At 44.2% G+C, this 19549-nt stretch overlaps 1 protein-coding gene across 1 annotated transcript; it reads right to left on the reverse strand.

Annotated features, from left to right (window-relative positions):
• Positions 1–4045: 4045 nt before the first annotated feature.
• Positions 4046–18407, reverse strand: SGK2 (serum/glucocorticoid regulated kinase 2). Its single transcript, XM_015428334.1, has 13 exons — positions 18342–18407; positions 17102–17159; positions 16786–16835; positions 16508–16565; positions 16303–16386; positions 14358–14489; positions 13511–13623; positions 10307–10343; positions 9542–9628; positions 8394–8489; positions 6948–7103; positions 5023–5112; positions 4046–4528 (listed from the first exon to the last, which is right to left on the reverse strand). The coding sequence occupies exons 2-13, from the start codon at positions 17135–17137 to the stop codon at positions 4376–4378; spliced, it is 1092 nt and encodes a 363-aa protein (XP_015283820.1). The 5' UTR covers positions 17138–17159; positions 18342–18407; the 3' UTR covers positions 4046–4375.
• Between the last annotated feature and the right edge of the window lie 1142 nt (positions 18408–19549).

The raw sequence follows: 19549 nt of genomic DNA on the forward strand, positions 1-19549 counted from the left end.
ACTCCAGAAGCCCTCCCAGTGTTGCCCAGAGCCAGTTTGGTGTAGTGGTTAAGTGTGCGGACTCTAATCTGGGAGAACCGAGTTTGATTCCCCACTCCTCCACTTGCACCTGGCTGGACGACCTTGGGCAAGCCATAACTCTGGCACAGCTGTTCTTGAAAAAGAGCAAGGGCGCTGGTCATTAAGTCCACCACGAATAGTCCCGGTGGGCTGATGACATTGGAGCTACTCTGCCCTGCCTGAGAAAGGATGTACTTGACCCTGCCAAGCAAAATCCCATGCAGCATTTCCAAGCCGTGTGGAAACGAGGCACCTGACCAAACCTGGCACAGAGCTAAGTAGGTGAGCTCTTTCTCCTTCTGTCTCTGTTTGGGGGTGAGGTATGGCCCCTAGGGGTAGCAGATGGGTTATGAGGTTGGAATGACAGGCCCCAGAGTGGAATGACAGCCCCTGGGGGGTAGCAGGAGTGTTCTGAGAGTGGAATGCCAGGCCCCAATGTGGAATGACGGACCTCGGGGTAGCAGAGGTGTCCTGGGACTGGAATGACAGACAGGCCTCAGTCCTAGAACACTCCTGCTACCCCCAGGGGCTGTTATTCCACTCTGGAGCCTTTCATTCCAGTTCCAGAAGACTCCTGCTACTCCCAGGGGCTGTCATTCCAGTCCATGTCCAGTGTATTTGGGACCAGCGACCTTAATGGAAATACCATTCCGCAGTTTCTTTGCAACTCTTCTTGTGCTGTAATGTATAAAGGAGTCCATGCAAGTCTAGTCAGCATTCCTAGCTCCCATTATTTCCAATGGGCCTTCAAGCCTCTCCCATTGTTTCCAATGGGCAATCCTGTCCTTCCTTTTAGTACATCCCCCTTCAGACAGCCTGACCATGCTCGCAGATGGACAGCAGACTGCTGGGCATTTTGGGGCACTTTCTAAATCCAGAGGTCCCACATTTTGAAAAATACCTTTTGTGCCACAAAGAATCATGAAGCGTTAGATCCATGATACCATCGGGCCTTCAAGTTTCTCCCATTGTTTCCAATGGGAAATCCTGTCCTTCCTTTTAGTACATCCCTGTTTCTCCAGTGTAGTTTATCTGCAGGATGGATATGTTTTGACTTTAACTGGTAACAGGGAATCTGTTAGTGTCACCAGCATCAGATAGTGTGGTTATTCAATCCGAAATTGTATAAAAAGATCACATCCAGTCTAGAGACTGAAGCTTCTAAAAATTTTTTTTTAAAAAACCCAGCAGTTGAAGAGTGAGCAAACTGGCCATCAATAACAGACTACAAAAGACCATGGGACAGATGATATGGTGGTATAAACCATCCTACATGGTGGTCATGCTAGTCAAAATATAGTCTTCTACAATGGCATTTGCTAGAGGAAATAACATTTTGTGCCTAGACCCTTTTTTTCCCCCTGGGTGTTTTTTTTGGGGGGGGGGGGTTTTCAATTGCCTGTTCTCCATCTATGTTATAAAGAGGTAGTATGACCAGACCTCACTGTGTAGTTTTCAAATAAAAGAGAAGAAATTAACAAGATTCCTAAGAATGTAAGCAAAGAACAACTGGTGTCATTTCCAAGGTGAGATCACTCATTACTAGGAGCTGAATCTGATACTGGTGTGAGGGGGAGATGCGCTGCACCTTTCCTGCCTTGTGCTGATTAGTTGTGGAGTAGCACTCACTAATCTTGAGGGAAAACACGCTCACAAATGGGAGGTGTTGCAACATCCAATCAGGAATGCTTGGGGGGGGGAGTTCTGGAGGCACCAGTCTGGGAACAGAGAATACAGGGTAAGAGTGCAAAAGAGAAGTGACAAAGAATAGTGGGGCTCTCGAAAGGCTTAAGGAAAAGAATTATTCAGCTGCCGGAGCCGGCTGGTACGAGAGAGCCACCTGTTAAATTTGCAGAAATTTTGCGAGCTCTTTGAAAACTCGCCAGGAGCTTCCTCCTTTCTTCCCACACTCACTTTCTCAGAGGCAGCTACCCAGTACCAGTGGGCTTTTTCTTTACCCACTAACCAGCCACGCAGCCGGTAAAAACTACTACGGCAGAAGGGAAAAAGGAGAACCCGCCACGCACCAAGTTCAAATCTATCTCCCCGACCAATCGCGGGCACCATGCTATAACTCCACCCCTTTCCTGTCTACTGCCTTCTGGGAATTGTAGTTGTTTGCCCACCCCCACACAGCTGTGGATTTGCAGAGATGAAACCAGTGTCATTCTTTCCCGAATGTGCTGGTGTAGCACAAGCTAGTAAAATGGCCAGGGTGCGAGGCAGGAAAAGCGACTTGCTCAGTTGCAGTCCTGGTGCACGCTTCTGAGGGAGTAAGCATCCTACAGAAAATAGCAAGACTTACTCCCGAGCAAACAGGCATAGGGTCAGGATGTACAAGATCAAAACGTTTTGTGCAGTAGCCATGCTGACTGTGAAGTTGTGAATGTTATTGGAGAGTAAAATGGATAACAGAAGCTGAAAAGTATTTGGGTTTCCTCATTGCCACCTATTTTGAGAACATGGGAAAAGATACTTCATGTATAAATACACAAATTTAAACATGGGCCGCACAAAGTGCTATGAAGTGGGTTGCTTCCCCACGTGAGTTTAGGGTATAAAAGTGCAGTGCTCTTCTTGTACAGAGATAGGAGTAGCACGTGGCTGGAATAGCTTGCTTACATTTTTAATCTATATAATAGCCATTCCTAACATTCTGTCATGCTCATCATCATCATCATCATCATCATCATAAAAAGCCCACATTAGTGCTATGCAGATGAAGAGATGAGAGCACCTGGATCCATACCATAATGCGCTGTACATTGGTCTCTCAAAATCAATTTGGAAACATCAGTTGGTGCTGAATGCTGTGGCTTGGCTATTATCAGGAGCGAGACAGAGCACACCTATTACTCTCTTACTACAGACTATGTAATAATTTTTGCATCATTTAATGTATCAGGTGAATACACTTTTGCTTCAGTTCTGTTTTTAGATTTCTGATTGGCTCTACAACCCTGATCCTATTGTACCGTTTATTGAATGTCTTGATTGTAATGACTTACTCTGTGTAATCCATCTTGAGTCCAAGTCAGAAAGGCAGACTATAAATAATGTAAATAAATAAAATCAGTATGCAAATAGCAGCTGGCCTCCTAAACCTCAACCAAATGGTGCCCCTGCCTGGACACCCTTTTCCAGGTATATTACTAGTATTTGTATCTGCCAGCCATTACAACTGCTGCTTTCGGTCCCTCCTTCCATTCCTCCTGCCCCTCACCCAACACAGACTCTGTCATCTTCATCCCATACTGAGTATTGCACGTACCATGTTAGCCTCTGGGTAGCGTGTGTGCCAGCATTCTGCTACTCAGGGTTGGGGGCTAACTCTGGGCTGCAGAATTCCTGGAGATTTGGTAATGGAAGGACTTTAACAGGATGCAATCTATCTCCTGAAGTATTTTTCTCCAGGGGAACTGATCCGTGTAATCTGGAGCCCAATTTTAATCCCAGGAGACCTCCAGGCCCCACCTGGAGGTTGGCAACCCTAGCCCCAGAGTCTGTAAAAACTTGCAGCTGTGACTCTTCCTGTGGTGGAACTTTTGTTAAGGAATTTTCCTCACCAGCAGGTGGGCCAGCTATGCTATAGTGTTTGCAACAGCCAACCATGTAGTGGTCCTGAAGCATCTTTTGTGAAATGGCAGGTTGTGTAACCAAGGGAGAGGCTACCTTGCTAAGTTTTGAGCTGACCAATTCACTTGCAGGGCAGCTGAGAGATCAGTACATACCAATGTGCTGTGCAAAAGGGTCCCAGCCATGTCCACAATCCATTTTATTCAGAAGCGGAGGCATGAAAGGTGCAGTAACTCGATATATGCATACATTTTCCCCCTGGAGAGCTGTCTAGCCCCAAAGGGTTTCCCTGGAATCCCAGGAGCTTCCCTAAATCAGGGTAGGTGGGATCAAAGGAGTCAAGGAGAGGGAGGCTTAAGAGAATGCAATCAACTGGAAAGAATCACAAGTAGAGCAAATGAAGCAAGAATCTGAACTTGTGGGTAAGAAACTTGCAGTGACTGAGGCCAGAATAACTAGCATACCTCGGGTCCCCCTTAATAGGCCCAGGACAAGCCAAGGTTATCCTGCATTCCCAGGTGACTTAATTTTGGCACAACTGTGTAATTAAAGGTCTAACTAGAATAATCAGTTTTTCCTCTGCTAGAGGAACATTCATATTGTGATGTTTCCTACAGTTCAAAACTGAACTGGTTCTGTTCCAGTAAGAGAGTTAGTTGGACTGTTGCGGCTGTCTTTCCAGTGAAATGAAATCAAGCTATAAAAGGCAGGGGCGGGGAGAGACCGAGCCTTGCCAGCATTAACTTTCATCATTTGGTGCATAAGAAAAACCCAGGAAAGCATCTGTGGTGCTGGAACTGCTGGCTGCAAAGTCAGGGGAGCGGATGATGGAGCTGGAGACAGCTTCCTGAGTGAACGCTGGGTCGAAATGCCGTAGATCAGCAGGGCCGGCCTTTAAGAGGAGAAACACAGGATAATGCTTCAGCTGACAATACTAACGACTGTTATAAAAGAGGGCATTCAGCGAGGCAGTAAATTTGGGGTGAGGGAGCAGCCTCTGCCACCCCCCATCACCAAGCTTGACAGCAGCAGTCAGCACTCATTCCCTCTTCCTACCCCAGGCATCCTTAAAGGCAGAGGGCATGCAGGAAAGAGCTCAAGGGGTCCTGCTTGTTTCTGCAATGGCAGTGTGCAGAGTGATCTGCTAGATTACTGGGATTTGAAATGTTCTGTTACACTACAGTGCATTACAAACACTGTTAGCTGAAAGTAAGGGCTCTTATTTCTCATGCAAAAGATTGCAACGTGTTACAGGTCAAGAAGGCCAACTGAAATGCAGATCCAGGGAATTTCTGTCCTTTAGACCTCCAAGGGAACCAGGGCAGGTAGTAATCTCTAAATTCGCAGCTGCAGAGAGAGCTGCTACAGCAAAGTGCAGTCACTTACCACGTTGGGATCGAATGGAGGAGTGATTCTCTTATGATACAAGTCATCCCAGTTTATGGGGCTGAAGAACACATGGTTCTTTATTTCAAGCTGTGAACAGGAAAATAAATAGAAGCGAGTCAATGGTTAGTAATGTATCCAGCCACACAGTTCTGAAGATGCAGAGGGGACAAGCTCATGCGGCTTCACCATTGCTGCTGAGGCTGCCAGTGCAGCACAGCTGCATTAGGACTTCCACATGGCAGGTTTCTCTGTAGTTTCTGTGCCCCAGTCCCCTGGCAGCAGTCACGACCATCCTAACATAACACTTTAACAATCAGTGTATCAAGTTCTCTGAATTCCCAGCTTTCCTATTTTTACAAAAAGTCTATAACCCCTTTTGTTGCACAGATATGACTTTCCCCTTACACCTCCACAACACAAGCGGCTAGAGACATCCTTTCTTTCTGTTTCTTAAATGAAAGCTGGGGGTCAAAAGACCCAGTACACAGACAGTTGCACATTATATCAATGTAATATTTCATTGCCCTGACCTGGATAGCACAGGCTAGCCTGATCGCATCAAATCTTGGAAATTAAGCAGGGTTAGCATTTGGATGGGACACCACCAAGGAAGTCCAGGGTTGCTATGCAGAGGAAGGCAATGACAGACCTCCTCTGTTAGTCTCTTGCCTTGAAAACCCCAAGGGAGTACCAAAAGTCATCTGCAACTTAACGGCACTTTTCTCCACCAATATTCTATTGGAGATTTAAAAACAACAACAGAAAACCCCTTGTAGGGGGAGAGGAAATGGCCACCACAGGGAAAGGGTCAGGGAAAGTGGCTGCAGTATGAGTGGGGGAATCCATGCTTTCCCACCCGCACACAGCAGCCATCCAGGATTTACGGCAATCTTTCCCCAAAGCAGGTTTTGAGAAGGACTGCAGAAAACCCAGGACTGTGTGCATAAATTCATGGAACAGCACACAAAGGAAAAAGCAGCAGAACATATATGCAGGATCATATAGCTTGGGTGCTATATGACTTTAAATTGGTTTTATTGTTTTATGATGCCAGTGGCCCTGTTAGCCACCCCGAGCCTGCCTCGGAGGGGAGGATGGGGTATAAATCGATTAAATAAATAAATAAATAATAAAGGAGCTATTATAAGAACTGCAACAGGAGGGCACATTTTAAGCATACAAATGAAGGTAAGCATCTTCTGACATTCGCTTGGATCCAGCAATGTGTGAGCAGAGAGGAAGGAGAACTTTAGCATTTTTTTGCTTGCTCTAAGAATTGCACAAAGGCTGCAGCACTTTGGTTTTTAACAAAATAATATTCTGCCTTGGATCAATGGGATGCACAGCAAATAATTCATGTGGCTTAAATTAGTTTCTTTGTCATATCATGTCAGAAGAAATACCTTTGCACCATGCCTTGCATATGCAGAAAAGATAGGTGGAATACAATCAGTTCCAATCAGCACCAGCAGACAGCAAGGAATAATTTTAGTGCTTTTGCGAAGACCATTGCACATGCAATAATCTTCTGTGGGATCCATACCCATGAAGACAGACTTTAACACTGTCCCTCTGCATTGAATGTGTTGCCCTGATCTATTTCCCCACATGGTTAGCCTCAAATCTTTGATGTTGCTATTGCTGCTACTAGGAGGTAGCATTTATCAGTAGGAACAATGCTCTAAGCCCTCCAGAAAATAGTTGGAATCTTATCTCTCCCTCAAGGTTTCATGTCTAAGATGATGAGACAAAAATGGGGAAATAGCTTGACAAAAACAGTTGCCACCATGGGGAAAGGATCCATTGAAAAGAAAATGGGAGGTGGTGAGGTAGGACAGGATGCTCTTTGGGGAGTGGTGAACTTATCATCAAACTGAGGAATGTATCATCAGAACTGGCATTCCACAACAAACAGAACATACAAAGTCAGTTTTGGCTCCAAGCCTCTGCTTCTGGTCTTTATGGAGAAGTCCTTGCAGGATGTCACAAGCTGCCATGGTCTTGGTTCCTTGAATCTGCAGTGGCTTATACAGAATGTTGTCGTACATCTGAGACACATCTCGGCTGTAAAAGGGAGGCTGATAGAGACAGAAAGAAGGAAAAGCCATCAGTTGCAGAAACCATGCCAGTTCCTATAGGTTCTGATTGTAAACCCATAGAACTGCTAGTAATTACACATCTGCCATTTCCTATAGGTTCTGATTGTAAACCCATAGTGCAATAGGCAAGGAACAGGAAGGATGATGTGTTGGAAAATATTCCAGGCCCTATTGTGAAATGTTTCCAGTAAACATCTTCACAGACAACAAACAGTTTATTATCTGAGATACTGTGAACTGCTTGGTTGTAATAACTAAGGGTACAGTCCAGAAACTGCTGTGCTGCATAGATATGCATATACATCCTACCCCATGCACATATGTAGTAGCCAGTAGACTACAGACTGCGGAAATGGCTGCTATTACTGTTCAACAGCTTGGCATACTTTCAGCAGCTTTTTGCCAGAAACTGACTAGAATCAGAGGCTGAGGAACGTAATGCTATCTAGATCCCAGGTATGCTTGAGGTTTGTTGGAATCTGACCAACTGCTCTGGTACACATGGAAAAAGAGCAAGAAGCATCAACACTGAGAGGTTGTTACCACACACAAGAATTCTCCATTCTGCATTCACTGTTGCAAAGGCAATGCAACATCCACACATGAGTTTTTCATGCACTTTCCTCTTGCCAGCCACCATTTCCCCTATATTATTTCCCTGTCATACCACCAGAAGACTTTTTTTAAAAAAAATCAGTAAATGCTATACAGCATAGCTGTGAGAAGTCTGACAGAAGGAAAATGGTGCCCAAATGGGTGAGATCTTTGAAAATATGCACCTTCCCGTCCGGACAGGATGCTAATGCATTTGGACTGTGTTCTTTCAGAAAACATCATCGGAAACCAAGTTTGAGAAAGAGTGCACTCGGCATGGGAAAAGCCTGGGAAATGGATAATGAAGGGATGATATATGGATCTTTCCCCAAGGCATTGGTCCAGTTTGGAAGCAAAGTCCAAGAAAAACATCACTATGGAAGCACAGTAAAATTCTGACTGGCAGGGTCCCCCCCCCCCCCCCCCCCGAGAGCTGAAGGCAACATGACTGTGACGATAACAGCTCGTGGGGTGTCCACTCATTTTGCCACTAGTATACAGGCTTTCTAGGGTTTTGTATATTTCAAACCCTGAGAAACCTATTTGACCAGTGGGACAAAAGTAACCTGTTTGTACAACTTGGGAACTGAAGCCACTCTCCAGTTGCTTTCAGCAGTCTTAGGCCCATTGTCTACCTTCAGCTTCCATTTTAAATCTAGAGGCAATACCACCTACCAAGCCAAACAGCATTTCATAGAGAACTGCTCCAAGACACCACCAGTCCACTGTTCTGTCATAGGGCTCTTTCTTCAGCACTTCTGGAGCCAAATACTGTGGAAGAATAAGGAGTTTAAAAACTGCACTCACAACAGCAGGAATCCCTGTAACTTTCCAGGAGCCTCATGTGCCTCCAGGTTTTGAAAACAATAAGAAAATCCTTGACCTAGTAATTCCACCAAATATTGCCCTTGTAAAGATGTGGTAGGATTGTGTTAAGCAGAGAGGAAGAATAGGAAAAAGTGAACTCATACCATTTAAAATTAAATTGATTTTATATTGTATTTTGCCTACAGCTTGTTGAATAATGGCTATCCAAGTTTTGCTTCAGAGCTTCTTTAAACACCTCCTGTTCAGTTCAGGGTGAATTGCTTTTTATACCAGTGATCCATCATCAGAATTTGTTGGAGAGAGTTTGAGTTCATTATGATTACCCTCCCCTTCCAATTCACAGAACAGACAGAGGATCCATCTGATAAAGCATTTTGGAGAACTTGGAAGATCGCACACTGCTTTGTGTCACTTTGGTTGGTCTTAATAAAGGGTATTATATGGATTTTATTTTATTTGGACCAACCTGGCTACTTAGAACTTCTTTGCTAATGTTGATTCAAGGTTCAGGCTCCTAGGCAAATAAGCTTATGCTCAAATCAAGCCTCCTTATATGTTCTACAGATTATAACATAAACTTCTGTTACTTTTTTATAGTTTGTAGATTACCCTTGTAATCTTTTGGGAATATAACTGATATTACAATGTATTAGCCAGAATTTTCACTGGTTTCTTCCAACAATGGTCAATCAGTATCAACCTTCATGTGCAAATTCTGTTAGAAGTCTTGGGTGAATACCACATAATCACAGAAACTGGTTAATAATTTGCCACTTTCATCTCAGACTCTTTTAGACCATCCAACTTGTGGCTTTTCAGATTCAGTACTTTGAGGTTTGTTTGTGTTTGTGGGGTTTTATTATTTTTTTTAAGAGTGCATGGGACAGTCAGTTCTTATACCTTCAACTGAACAATGGTGTGCAGTATCTTGGAAAAGCTGAGTCATCAAAAATCACCAATTAAAAATGCAAATCTGTTCTAACTCCTTACACTACCTCTGGGGTGCCACAGAATGTAGATGTTGTTTCCTCTGGCTCCATTCCTTCTTTACAGAGTCCAAAATCTGTTAGTACAATATGACCCTGAATGAAAAATGAAACTGTCAGTCTTTGAGGGAAGTATATGAAATTTGTTACTTGCATGTTGCTATTTGATTTGGATGTTCTCGTCTAATTATGAAGTTTCCTACTGAAACACAAACCTTGAACAAGAGCAAAACACAAAACCATTATTAGGATTCTGGATTTGTATCACCAACACATTCAGCAATTCTGAAACTGGAGTCTAAAATGTTCAACTGCAGTTATCCTGCATACTACTATGCTCACTTAATATAATTTTCATTCCTTAGAAAGGCTTCTTGTTTGTTTTTTTGTACATCCATTCACCACCACCAGCAGTCCTTATCTTCTTTCTTTAATAAGCCTTTCTGTTCCTTTTGTCTCCAAAACAAGTATCATTTTGGGGACTTGGGCATACACACTCAAGTTATAAACAAACTGCCAAGTGAGAAATGCAGATAAAAAAGGCTCACATCCCCCCAAAGCAGAGGCTGGGAAAGGACTGGACTACTACTTCTGGAGTCTTTTCAAAGAGTCCTAGTTGAACAGTTGTGTGCCCTTCACACTACAGAGCACACATGTATTTTATATTTTCCCCCTTCACATACAGAGAGTGAAAGCTTACTGTTTTTCTTATAGACTTGGGATCTTTATGATAGCAGTGGAATATTTATACATACACAGCAGTAAATCACATACCTGACAGTCCAAGAGGATATTTTCAGGTTTTAAGTCCCTACAAAAAATTTATTAGATGGGTTAAGCTCTGCTGGGATCTCTGAGCAACATCCTTACACACCATTCAGCATATTTACATATTTGGAGATATCTGTTAAAAGAGCTATATTATGCAGACTCTGAAATGCAGTAGATAGTTTAATGTTATCTTTTCTAAACCAATTTACCCAGATATTGCTTGTATCTCATAGTGACAGAATCACTGAGCCTTAACTTTGATATTTCATCCTCACTTCTAATTCAGCCTTTGCCGCAATCTAGTTTGCCATATGTCTAGTTTGAGCTATGGAGGATACTGCATTGTGTTGATAGGTGCAATCTTCTCTCTCCCCCCCCCACTGAGCTCAAGAAAAAACTGGTTCAACCTGTTAATGGCAGAAGGTACCTGTACCAAAAGCCAGTTGGCTGGGGGCTTACAGCCTCATTACTTCAGGAGCAGTTTTGCAACTCTCGTTGTGGTGGTGTTATTTTAAAATAAGATACTGATCCAACAATACATCAGATATAATAGCAAGCAGTGATTTGAAAGAGACGGGCACCCTGCCTGAAAGGTGGTGGTGGGAGACTGCAAGACAGATTATTCATTCAAGCTGCATATAGTTCACTGATAAACACATAAGAAAGCATTGCAAGGGGTGGGGTCAGTGGCTGTGCTTGCTACTCAGAAGCAGAAAAATATACACAGTAGCTTCAGGGCCAGTTCCAGATTTTATGGGGGCCTATGGTGGAGGGGCCCCAGGGCCCCCTCCCTTCCTCTGTTCACTCCCAGGCCCACCTCTCATTCCCTCTTTCTTTCCCACATATCCACGTGTAATCCACTTTGGGTTGCCAACTTGGGGCTGGGAAATTCTTGGAGATTTTGTGACAGAGCCTGGGAAGGCCAGGGCTTGTGGAGGAGAGGTAAATCTTCAGGGTTTAATACCATACGGTCTACCCTCGAAAGCAGCCATCTTCTCCAGGGGAACTGATCTTTGTTGGCTGGAGACTAGTTGTAATTCAGGGAGGTCCCCAGGCTCAGCCTGGATGTTGACAACCAGACCCTCTTGTGCCCTTGCAATTGTCTGTTTCTGAGCCCTCCCACCCACTGCCAAAGTTCACAGCTGCCTGGACCGCCTGCAGCCCTTTCCCCAGTGTCACTAGTATTATGGGTATCTGGGAGCATGGGTGGTAGAATGCCAGCAAGGAAGTGGTGGGGTACAGTAGTGGGCCCTGCCAGAAGCCCTGGGCCCTGGCAGTTGCCCCACCTCAAGGTATGCTGACCCTGAGTAGCCTGCACCCAACCCTCCATGCATGGAATGTGAAGTTTTCCCATATTACTCTCTATCTCTAAAACCCCTTCTAATTCCCAGAATTACAATTCCTAAGGTCTGGGGATCCATATGGAGAAATATCTTGCATGGGTAGAGGGAGGAGGGAACAAGGGGTTGAAATCACTCATTTTCTCTCTCCTACAAGCAGAGATTCACTGAAGAGAAGGAACAATTTCACCCCATCTGGGTAGGTTGCCAGCCTCCAGGTGGGGCCTGAGGATCTTCCGCTTTTACAACTGGTCTCCAGCTGACAGAGATCAGCTCCCCTGGTGAAAATGGCTGCTTTGAAGGGTAGACTCTATGGCATTCTACTATGCTGAGGCCCCTCCCCTCCCCAAACCCCACCCTCTCCCGGATCCATCCCCAAAGTCTCCAGTTATTCTTCCACCCAGACCTGGCAACCCTACGTCTCAGGCCAGTAGAGATGGACACAAACAGGGAAAATGTGGTTTGGTTCATGGATCATGGCATTCCCCATTTGCAAACCACGGACCGTCAAAATTTTTAGCTGCCTTACAAACCTAACCAGTTTTTGAGGCAATAGAATGCCCCCCATGTGCTAGAGACACCAAACTTGTAGGGGATCTTCAGGTGACTCTCCTCTACCTGTCTGCCAAGTTTGGTGAGGATTGGATGTACGGGGTCTGACGTACAGCTTCCCAAATAAGGTGCCCCCAGGAAAGTACTTTCTGGGGAAATGACTGCCTATAATATAATGTAATGGTTGAGGAAATTCTGTTTTGCTGTATCTGTATTATATGTGCTTGCATCTGAAAGCTTGTATCTTGAATAAAACTTTGTTGGTCTTAAAGGTGCCACTGGATTCAAACTTTGTTCTGCTGCTTCAGACCAACACGGCTACTCCACCAGAATCTATAATTGCCTACAGATCAAGATGGGTAGCTGTGTTAATCTGTCTGTAGCAGTGAAGCATCTGTAGCACTGAAGAAGTGAGCAGTGACTCATGCAAGAAACAAATCTTGTTAGTCTTTAAGGTTCTACTGGACTCTTAGCCTTTTCTATAATTGCCTACAGCAGCAGTTTTCAAACTTCCAACCTTTAGGGAGCACTTTGCACACTGAACAGCCTGCCAAGCACCGCCCTAAGCATCTGCTATGGAATGCCTGTAAGATGTAGAAGATTCTGCATCTTGTTCTGGAGTGCGCATGCAGTACCTAAGGGGCACTTGCCATGCTTTTTGAGCTTCTTCAGGACACTCAGTACTTCCCTGTACCTGCACGTTGCAAGGAAAGAAGGCTATTGACAAGCTAGCTGTCATCCACGGAAGTATCTCTGCAGTTACTGATTTCTGAGGAACCTCTAATGGGCTCTAAGGAGCCCCAGAGTTCCCAGGAGTATAATTCGAGAAGCCAGTGGCTTATGGTATTCTATTGGCAGTAGCTGTGCTGAAATTCCAGATTCTGAGTGTGTATTGTGTGGGATGCCCTGACCTGGATGGTCCAGACTAGCTTTCTCTCATCAGATCTGAGAAGTTAAGCAGGGTCGCCCCTGGTTAGTATTTGGATGGGAGACCAAGGAAGTCCAGGATCACTATGCAGAAACCCTATATGGCATACCACCCCTGAACATCTGTTGCCTTGAAAACCCTATGCAATCACTGTGGCTGTGACTTGATGGCTCTTTCCACCAGGAATGGGACAGAACTGGAAAGGCCGGGGGTGGGGGGGGGAATAGGATGCAAGGAACAGAGGTATACAGATGAACAGGGAGTAGTAGCTCATAACAAAAAGCCTTGCCTCCTGATCACCAGTAATTTTAACACACAAGATTCTGGGATGGATGTCACAACAATTGCTGTTACCAGGGCCATCTAATTTTGTAACACATGCTTTACCTGTAGATAATGTTCAATGAATGGAGGTACCCCACTGCACTGGCCATTTCAGCCGCATAGAAACGTGCTCGAGGTTCACGGAAGCAACGCTCTCTTTGCAAGTGGAAGAACAGCTATAAACAGAGATGAAATACTGTTCTCATGACATTGCCCCATACGAGCCTGACACCTTTGTGTCAAGTTGATAACAGAGTTATTAAGTGGCATTATTTTTGTGGGTTCACCTCCAGAATTACATGCCTTGCAGCGTAAGAATAGAATGGTTCATAAAGATCAACCAGACCACCCTGTAGAGTTCTGCACATACTAACATTAACCAATGCTTTTCATAGACTGCCTGTATATGTGCATATTGACCCACAGTCTAAAGTCTGACCTACACATTAAGATTTGTAACATGTAAGGCTGGAGTTCTTCCCAAACTGACTTTGACAGCAGGAGCAGTGGATTGTTTTTTCTAAGTTCCCAGGGCCTTGATTGGTATCCCAGTGTGGGAAGAGAAGACCCCGCACCAATTTGGCACTTGAAATGGCCCAGGTGGGTGCTGCTTGCTCCACTGGGGGGCTTCCTGTGTAGCCTACCAGTGCACATGTAGCGCCCCCAACAACAGAGCAAGTACCAGGGTAAAATGGGGCCATTTGGGGATGGGAAAATAGCGTATAAAATAGCCCCGTTTCCTCCTGCTGCTATTAGTCACACTGAAAGATAAGAAACACCTATATAATAGGGGATCTGGGGGGAAATTTTACTGGGGACACAACACCAAACTTGGGTTGAAAATAAAAACCAAAAATGGCTGTATTGGTTGACCTAGACGTCATTTGATGGAAGGCTGAAGGGCATTCACCTCTCCTCCATTTACATAGTCCAGTACAAAGTAGAGCTTCTCTTTTGTCTGGAAGGAATAATGGAGCCCCACCAGGAAGGGGTGTTTCACATTCTTCAGCAGCACATTGCGTTCAGCCATGATGTGATTTTGCTGAGAACCAAGAGAAAGAGAGAGCTGAGCAAGTATCCAGATTTTGTATTCACAAACACGCACATCAGAACCTTTTCAGGCAGGTGGGCTTATTAGTCTGTAATAGCAGACCAAAATTCAAGTCCGGTAGCGCCTTAAAAGGCTAATACATTTTGTCAGCGTTATAACCTTCCATGAGCCTGACAAAAGTGAGTGTTGAGTCATGAAAGCTTATACCCTGGAAAATGTTGTTGGTCTTAAGGTGTGACTGGACTTGAATTTTGTTCTACAGAAATCCTTGTGGCCAAGTGTAATTCACCCAGTCCTGACTGGGACAAAGAGGCTGTGTGTGTAAAACAGCTTGTAAAATAGCCCAGAAGATATTCACAAGTCTCATTAGAAAAGACAAGAGTCTTCCTTATTGAGTATTTCAGAGTTCTTTGGTTTCACTGCTTCAGCTTTGACATCTTTAACTGTCTGAAGGGGTTCTTCTCCCTCAGCCAACTCCACCCTTCACTGTCCCTTATGCCCAGAAGTGCCAAGAACATCTGTGTGATGCCACTTCCTTCATTTCCTTTAAATCCCAACTCAAAACACACGTTTCTGTGAAGCGTTCAGTGTAACTCCTTAGACTCCCTCCCCTACTGAAGCCTCAGCATGCGTAACCAGAATGAATACATTTCCTTCCCCTCCGTAGTCCCGCCTCCACCTTCCTCCCTTCCCTTTGCTGATGCCAAATTTTAAATGGTAAGCTCCTTGAGGCAGGGATCTAACTTCTTATAATCTGTAAAGAGCCATGCACTTTGATGATGCTGTATCAAGCATACAAAGTATACTTTTGCACTTGAAATAATAATAGTGATTCAATCTATATGCAGACCATATTAAAGGAAAGCTGGGTTATATTTAGATGAAGGTGGTGTGAAAACTGGTGGAAGGAACATGAACAGTTTGAGATATGCAGATAATACCATGTTACTGGCAGAAAACAGTGAAGACTTGAAATTATTCCTGATGAAGGTAAAAGCAGAAAGTGCCAAAGCAGGATTACAGCTGAACATCAAGAAAAGTAATGACTGCTGTGGAATTACACGACTTTTAAGGCTGACAGTAAAGAAATTCAAATTGTTCAAGATTTTCTATTCCTTGGCTCCATCATCAACCAAAAAATCAGAAGGAGATTGAGACTGGGGAGGGCAGCCATGAAGGAGCTAGAAAGGATTTTAAAGTCTAAGGATATGTCTCTGGTGATCAAGACTTAGATAATTCATGCCATAGTATTCCCAATTACTATGTATGGGTATGAAAGTTGGACAATGAAGAAAGCTGACAGGAAGACAGTAGATTCCTTTGAAATGTAGTGTTGGAGGAGAGTTTTACAGATACCATGGGCCACCAAATAAGGGGGGGGCAAGATCAAATCAAGCCTGAAGCCTCCCTAGAAGTTAAAATAACTAAACTGACACTATTGTCCTTTGGTCATATCATGAGAAATCAAGAGTACTGGAAAAGACAATAATGCTAAGAAACATTGAAGGCAGCAGGAAGATCCTACATGAGATGGATTGACCCAATTAAGGAAGCCATAGCCCTCAGTTTGCAAGATCAGAGCAAGGCTGTTAGCAATAGGACATTTTGAGGGTCATTAATTCATAGAGTCATCATAAGTTGGAAGCAATCTGAAGGCACTTAACATTCGCCAATAATAATGGCACATATAGGAATATAACGAGCATCCCCTGCTTGGTTTAACTGGTACAGAACATGGAAGAAAGCTCATTTTGTTGAAGATGTATATAAAGAGAAGCATAAAGATATTCTCTCAAGAAGGTACCTCTTCTTTCTTGATAATAGATTTCTTCTGCAGAACTTTCACAGCATAGAACCGTCCATCAGACTTGTGTTTTGCCAGAAGGACCTGGAGGCGGGATCGAGAGGTCAAAAGGGTGGCAAGGAGATAGGATCATCGCTTCCAAGAGATAAGAGGAGTTTACAGGAGAATTTATGTATACAAAAATCTTCCAAGCAACACCACTTACTTTTCCAAAGCTACCTTTGCCAATTATCTTTAGGAAGTCAAAATCTGTTGGCTTGGCACTGTTGAAGAAAGATAATGATGTAAACATAACAACTCAAGAAAAAAGATTGTTTTCTTCAAAGCGAACAAAGAACATCTGGATACACAAACTTATTCTATACCTTCATTCTTGAACATTTCCCCTTAGTAATAGAGAAGGCACTTTCTTAGCCTAAACTAACTATGTTGCATAGTGCTGTTTGGCCATGGAAAACTGGATAGATTTTTACATGCACTTACTTGGGATTTGCAGAAGGTCCAAGGTTGATGTTGTTAGTTGGCAATGTTGACTGAAATTGACAAAAGCAGATAGCTGAAGTTAACAAAGTGTTAGTTCCACAGTCTAGAACAGCAGCTGTACAGACAGAAGACCACAAGGAGATAGAGCACACCACCATTGCCTACTGCAGTCTATAAAGCTGCCCCCATCCTATAGAATCTTTCTTCCCCCTCCCATCCTGAGGACAGAAGCATTAAGCTTCTTAACATCTTCTTCCTTTAAATTTGATCTCAAGCAGAGTTAATATAGAGAACTAACAAGGGGCCCAGGTTTTACCTGGCCATTACGATCTGGGCTTCTGGAACGATCCATTAAGAAAGCTGCTCTTTCAACACTGTAAAAGATGAAATAAACAGTCAATTGTGAGAAGCAGAGGGAAACAATGCTAACATCTAGCTAAAGAGGGAGAGACCTCGATTAATTCACAAAAGTTGTACACATTTTGAGTGTTCACAAATCCCCTTCACAGTAAACCTACAGAAGTTAGCCATGCTTGTTAAGGTCGCATTCCATCAAAACTAGATTTTTAAAGGGTGCTTACTATGAATGATTAACACATTTCTCTCCTGTCCCTATGCAAGGAAGTAGCAACTGAAATACGAATCAGAAAGAAGTTTGACTCCAGTGGCACCTTTAAGATCAACAAAGTTTTATTCATGGTATAAGCTTTCATGTGCAAGCACACTTCCTCAGATACATTGTACATATACCACGAATAAAACTTTGTTGGTCTTAGATGCCACTGGACTCAAACTTTGATCTGTTGCTTCAGACCAACACAGCTACCCCATCTGGAACTAATCAGAAAGATTAGGCATATTATCTTCTCCTGCGTCTGGTATACAGTGTCCCCTACTGTAGAAGTGATGTGTGCAAAATGTTGTTTTCAGTGCCAACACCCCATTTGAGATCCCTTCCCAAAAACTAAAAATTAATGAACAAATTATGGCACTTTGCAACAAGGAAGCTTAACTACATGATTATCCCCCTTGGAGGAGAGAAAGTCTTGCCTGTATCATATATAGCAGCACCCTGCACCCTTATCATGTAGGCCCCAGAGAGACCCCTGATACTCTGCATCCGTTAGCACCCAGCAGGTAAGCTGCAAGCCAGACCTGAGAAGTGTAATCTTCTCCACCTCTCTTAACAAGAAGATAACAAAATGGTTGGGTACCCATCCGGTGACTCTATTTCTCAAGTCCTTCATCTCCATAAAAGTTCCTTATTCCAGAGCACCCCTCGGAAGAGACAACGAAGTCCCAAAGGGGCTCTTCCTTTTCAGGCATCTAATTTAGAAATTTTACTTACACCACCAGCAGAGTAAGCCCTCCCCAGCAGGAGAGTCGAAGCCATGTTGAGTAACCAATCCTAGTTTGTGCAAGAGGGTGCTTTTGGAGCAACGTGAGGTTCGTCACCCGTGCCAGTCAGCTCAATCCACTGATCTATTGCTTGGAGGGGGTTATCACCAGGCTGAGCATTAAAGAGACAGCAACCCAACAGAAAGAGACATACTCACTAGGAGCACAGCCTGGAATTGGAGGCTTTGATACTCTGTTCTATTCGCTCTCGCCCGTGTTTTATGAGATCTACGGGAAGGGGAGGAGGAGGGGTGGAGGAGAAAGTTAGCAAACTGAGTAAGCTTTTCAGCTGGCAGAGCGATCACAAGAAAAAGTATACAGAGATGCATTTGTTCCAAAGTGACCTTGCCCTTCTCCCACATCAGCCCACAAGTCAAAACAACCAAGCTTTCTTGGAGTTAGGACAGAGTCTTGTTGCTCCTATAAAAAGGAACGTCTAAGCTCATTCAGATAACAGCGCAGAAGCAGAGTACTGAACCCGACATGAATGAGACCCTGTGAACGGCAGCCTCTCGTCGTCGCGCCTTCCAAGGCTATGTGGAATGTGCCCTCCTTTTCTGTGAGACACAGATCACAAGACAGAACAGCAACCCCCTGTGATACATCATGTTTGGCACGCATTCAGTCCTTCTCATTCAGAGCTTTCCAAGCAATTTATGACCACGTATCGAGCATTTCGGTATAAGCACTGCTTTCTGGTTTGCTAAAGTCAGAAGTGAGACAGTAGGATTCAGCATGGCTGTAGGGTTCCCACCCTCCAGGTGCCGTCTGGAGTTCTCCTGGAATTATATGAGCCCTTCAGACTGCAGAGATCAGCTCCTTTGGAGGAAGCGGCAGCTTCAGAGGGTGCAGATCACAAGACAGAACAGCAACCCCCTGTGATACATCATGTTTGGCACGCATTCAGTCCTTCTCATTCAGAGCTTTCCAAGCAATTTATGACCACGAATCGAGCATTTCGGTATAAGCACTGCTTTCTGGTTTGCTAAAGTCAGAAGTGAGACAGTAGGATTCAGCATGGCTATAGGGTTCCCACCCTCCAGGTGCGGTCTGGAGTTCTCCTGGAATTATAAGAGCCCTTCAGACTGCAGAGATCAGCTGCTTTGGAGGAAGCGGCAGCTTCAGAGGGTGAACTCGGTGGCACCGCAGGCCACTGCTGAGCTCTCTCCCCTCCCCAAACTCTGTCTTCCTCAGCCATTGCCCCAAATCTCCAGTAGTTTTCTAAGCTAGATTTGACAGTCCTGCAGGGATGCAGTAAAACACATGGGCATTTCAGGTGCAACTGTTATGGCTGTCTGTTAGCAACCCATGACTAGCAACAGACACCCCAGTGCAAGGAGCCACTTTGAAACATTAACACACTAAT

The sequence above is a fragment of the Gekko japonicus genome, unplaced genomic scaffold (genome assembly GCF_001447785.1).
Source record: "Gekko japonicus isolate JY-2015 unplaced genomic scaffold, Gekko_japonicus_V1.1 scaffold3980, whole genome shotgun sequence".
Taxonomy (NCBI): domain Eukaryota; kingdom Metazoa; phylum Chordata; class Lepidosauria; order Squamata; family Gekkonidae; genus Gekko; species Gekko japonicus.

What these genes read in the sequence shown, in the direction of transcription:
- SGK2 (XM_015428334.1), bottom strand. Translation starts at nt 17,137, where the DNA reads ATGGATCGTTCCAGAAGCCCAGATCGTAATGGCCAG. An exon ending in GCAAAGGTAGCTTTGGAAAA is followed by an intron (nt 16,387 to 16,507) that starts GTAAGTGGTGTT and finishes TCCCGCCTCCAG; the next exon opens with GTCCTTCTGGCAAAACACAA. An exon ending in ATGAAATGCTGTTTGGCTTG is followed by an intron (nt 7,104 to 8,393) that starts GTAGGTGGTATT and finishes TGTCTCTATCAG; the next exon opens with CCTCCCTTTTACAGCCGAGA.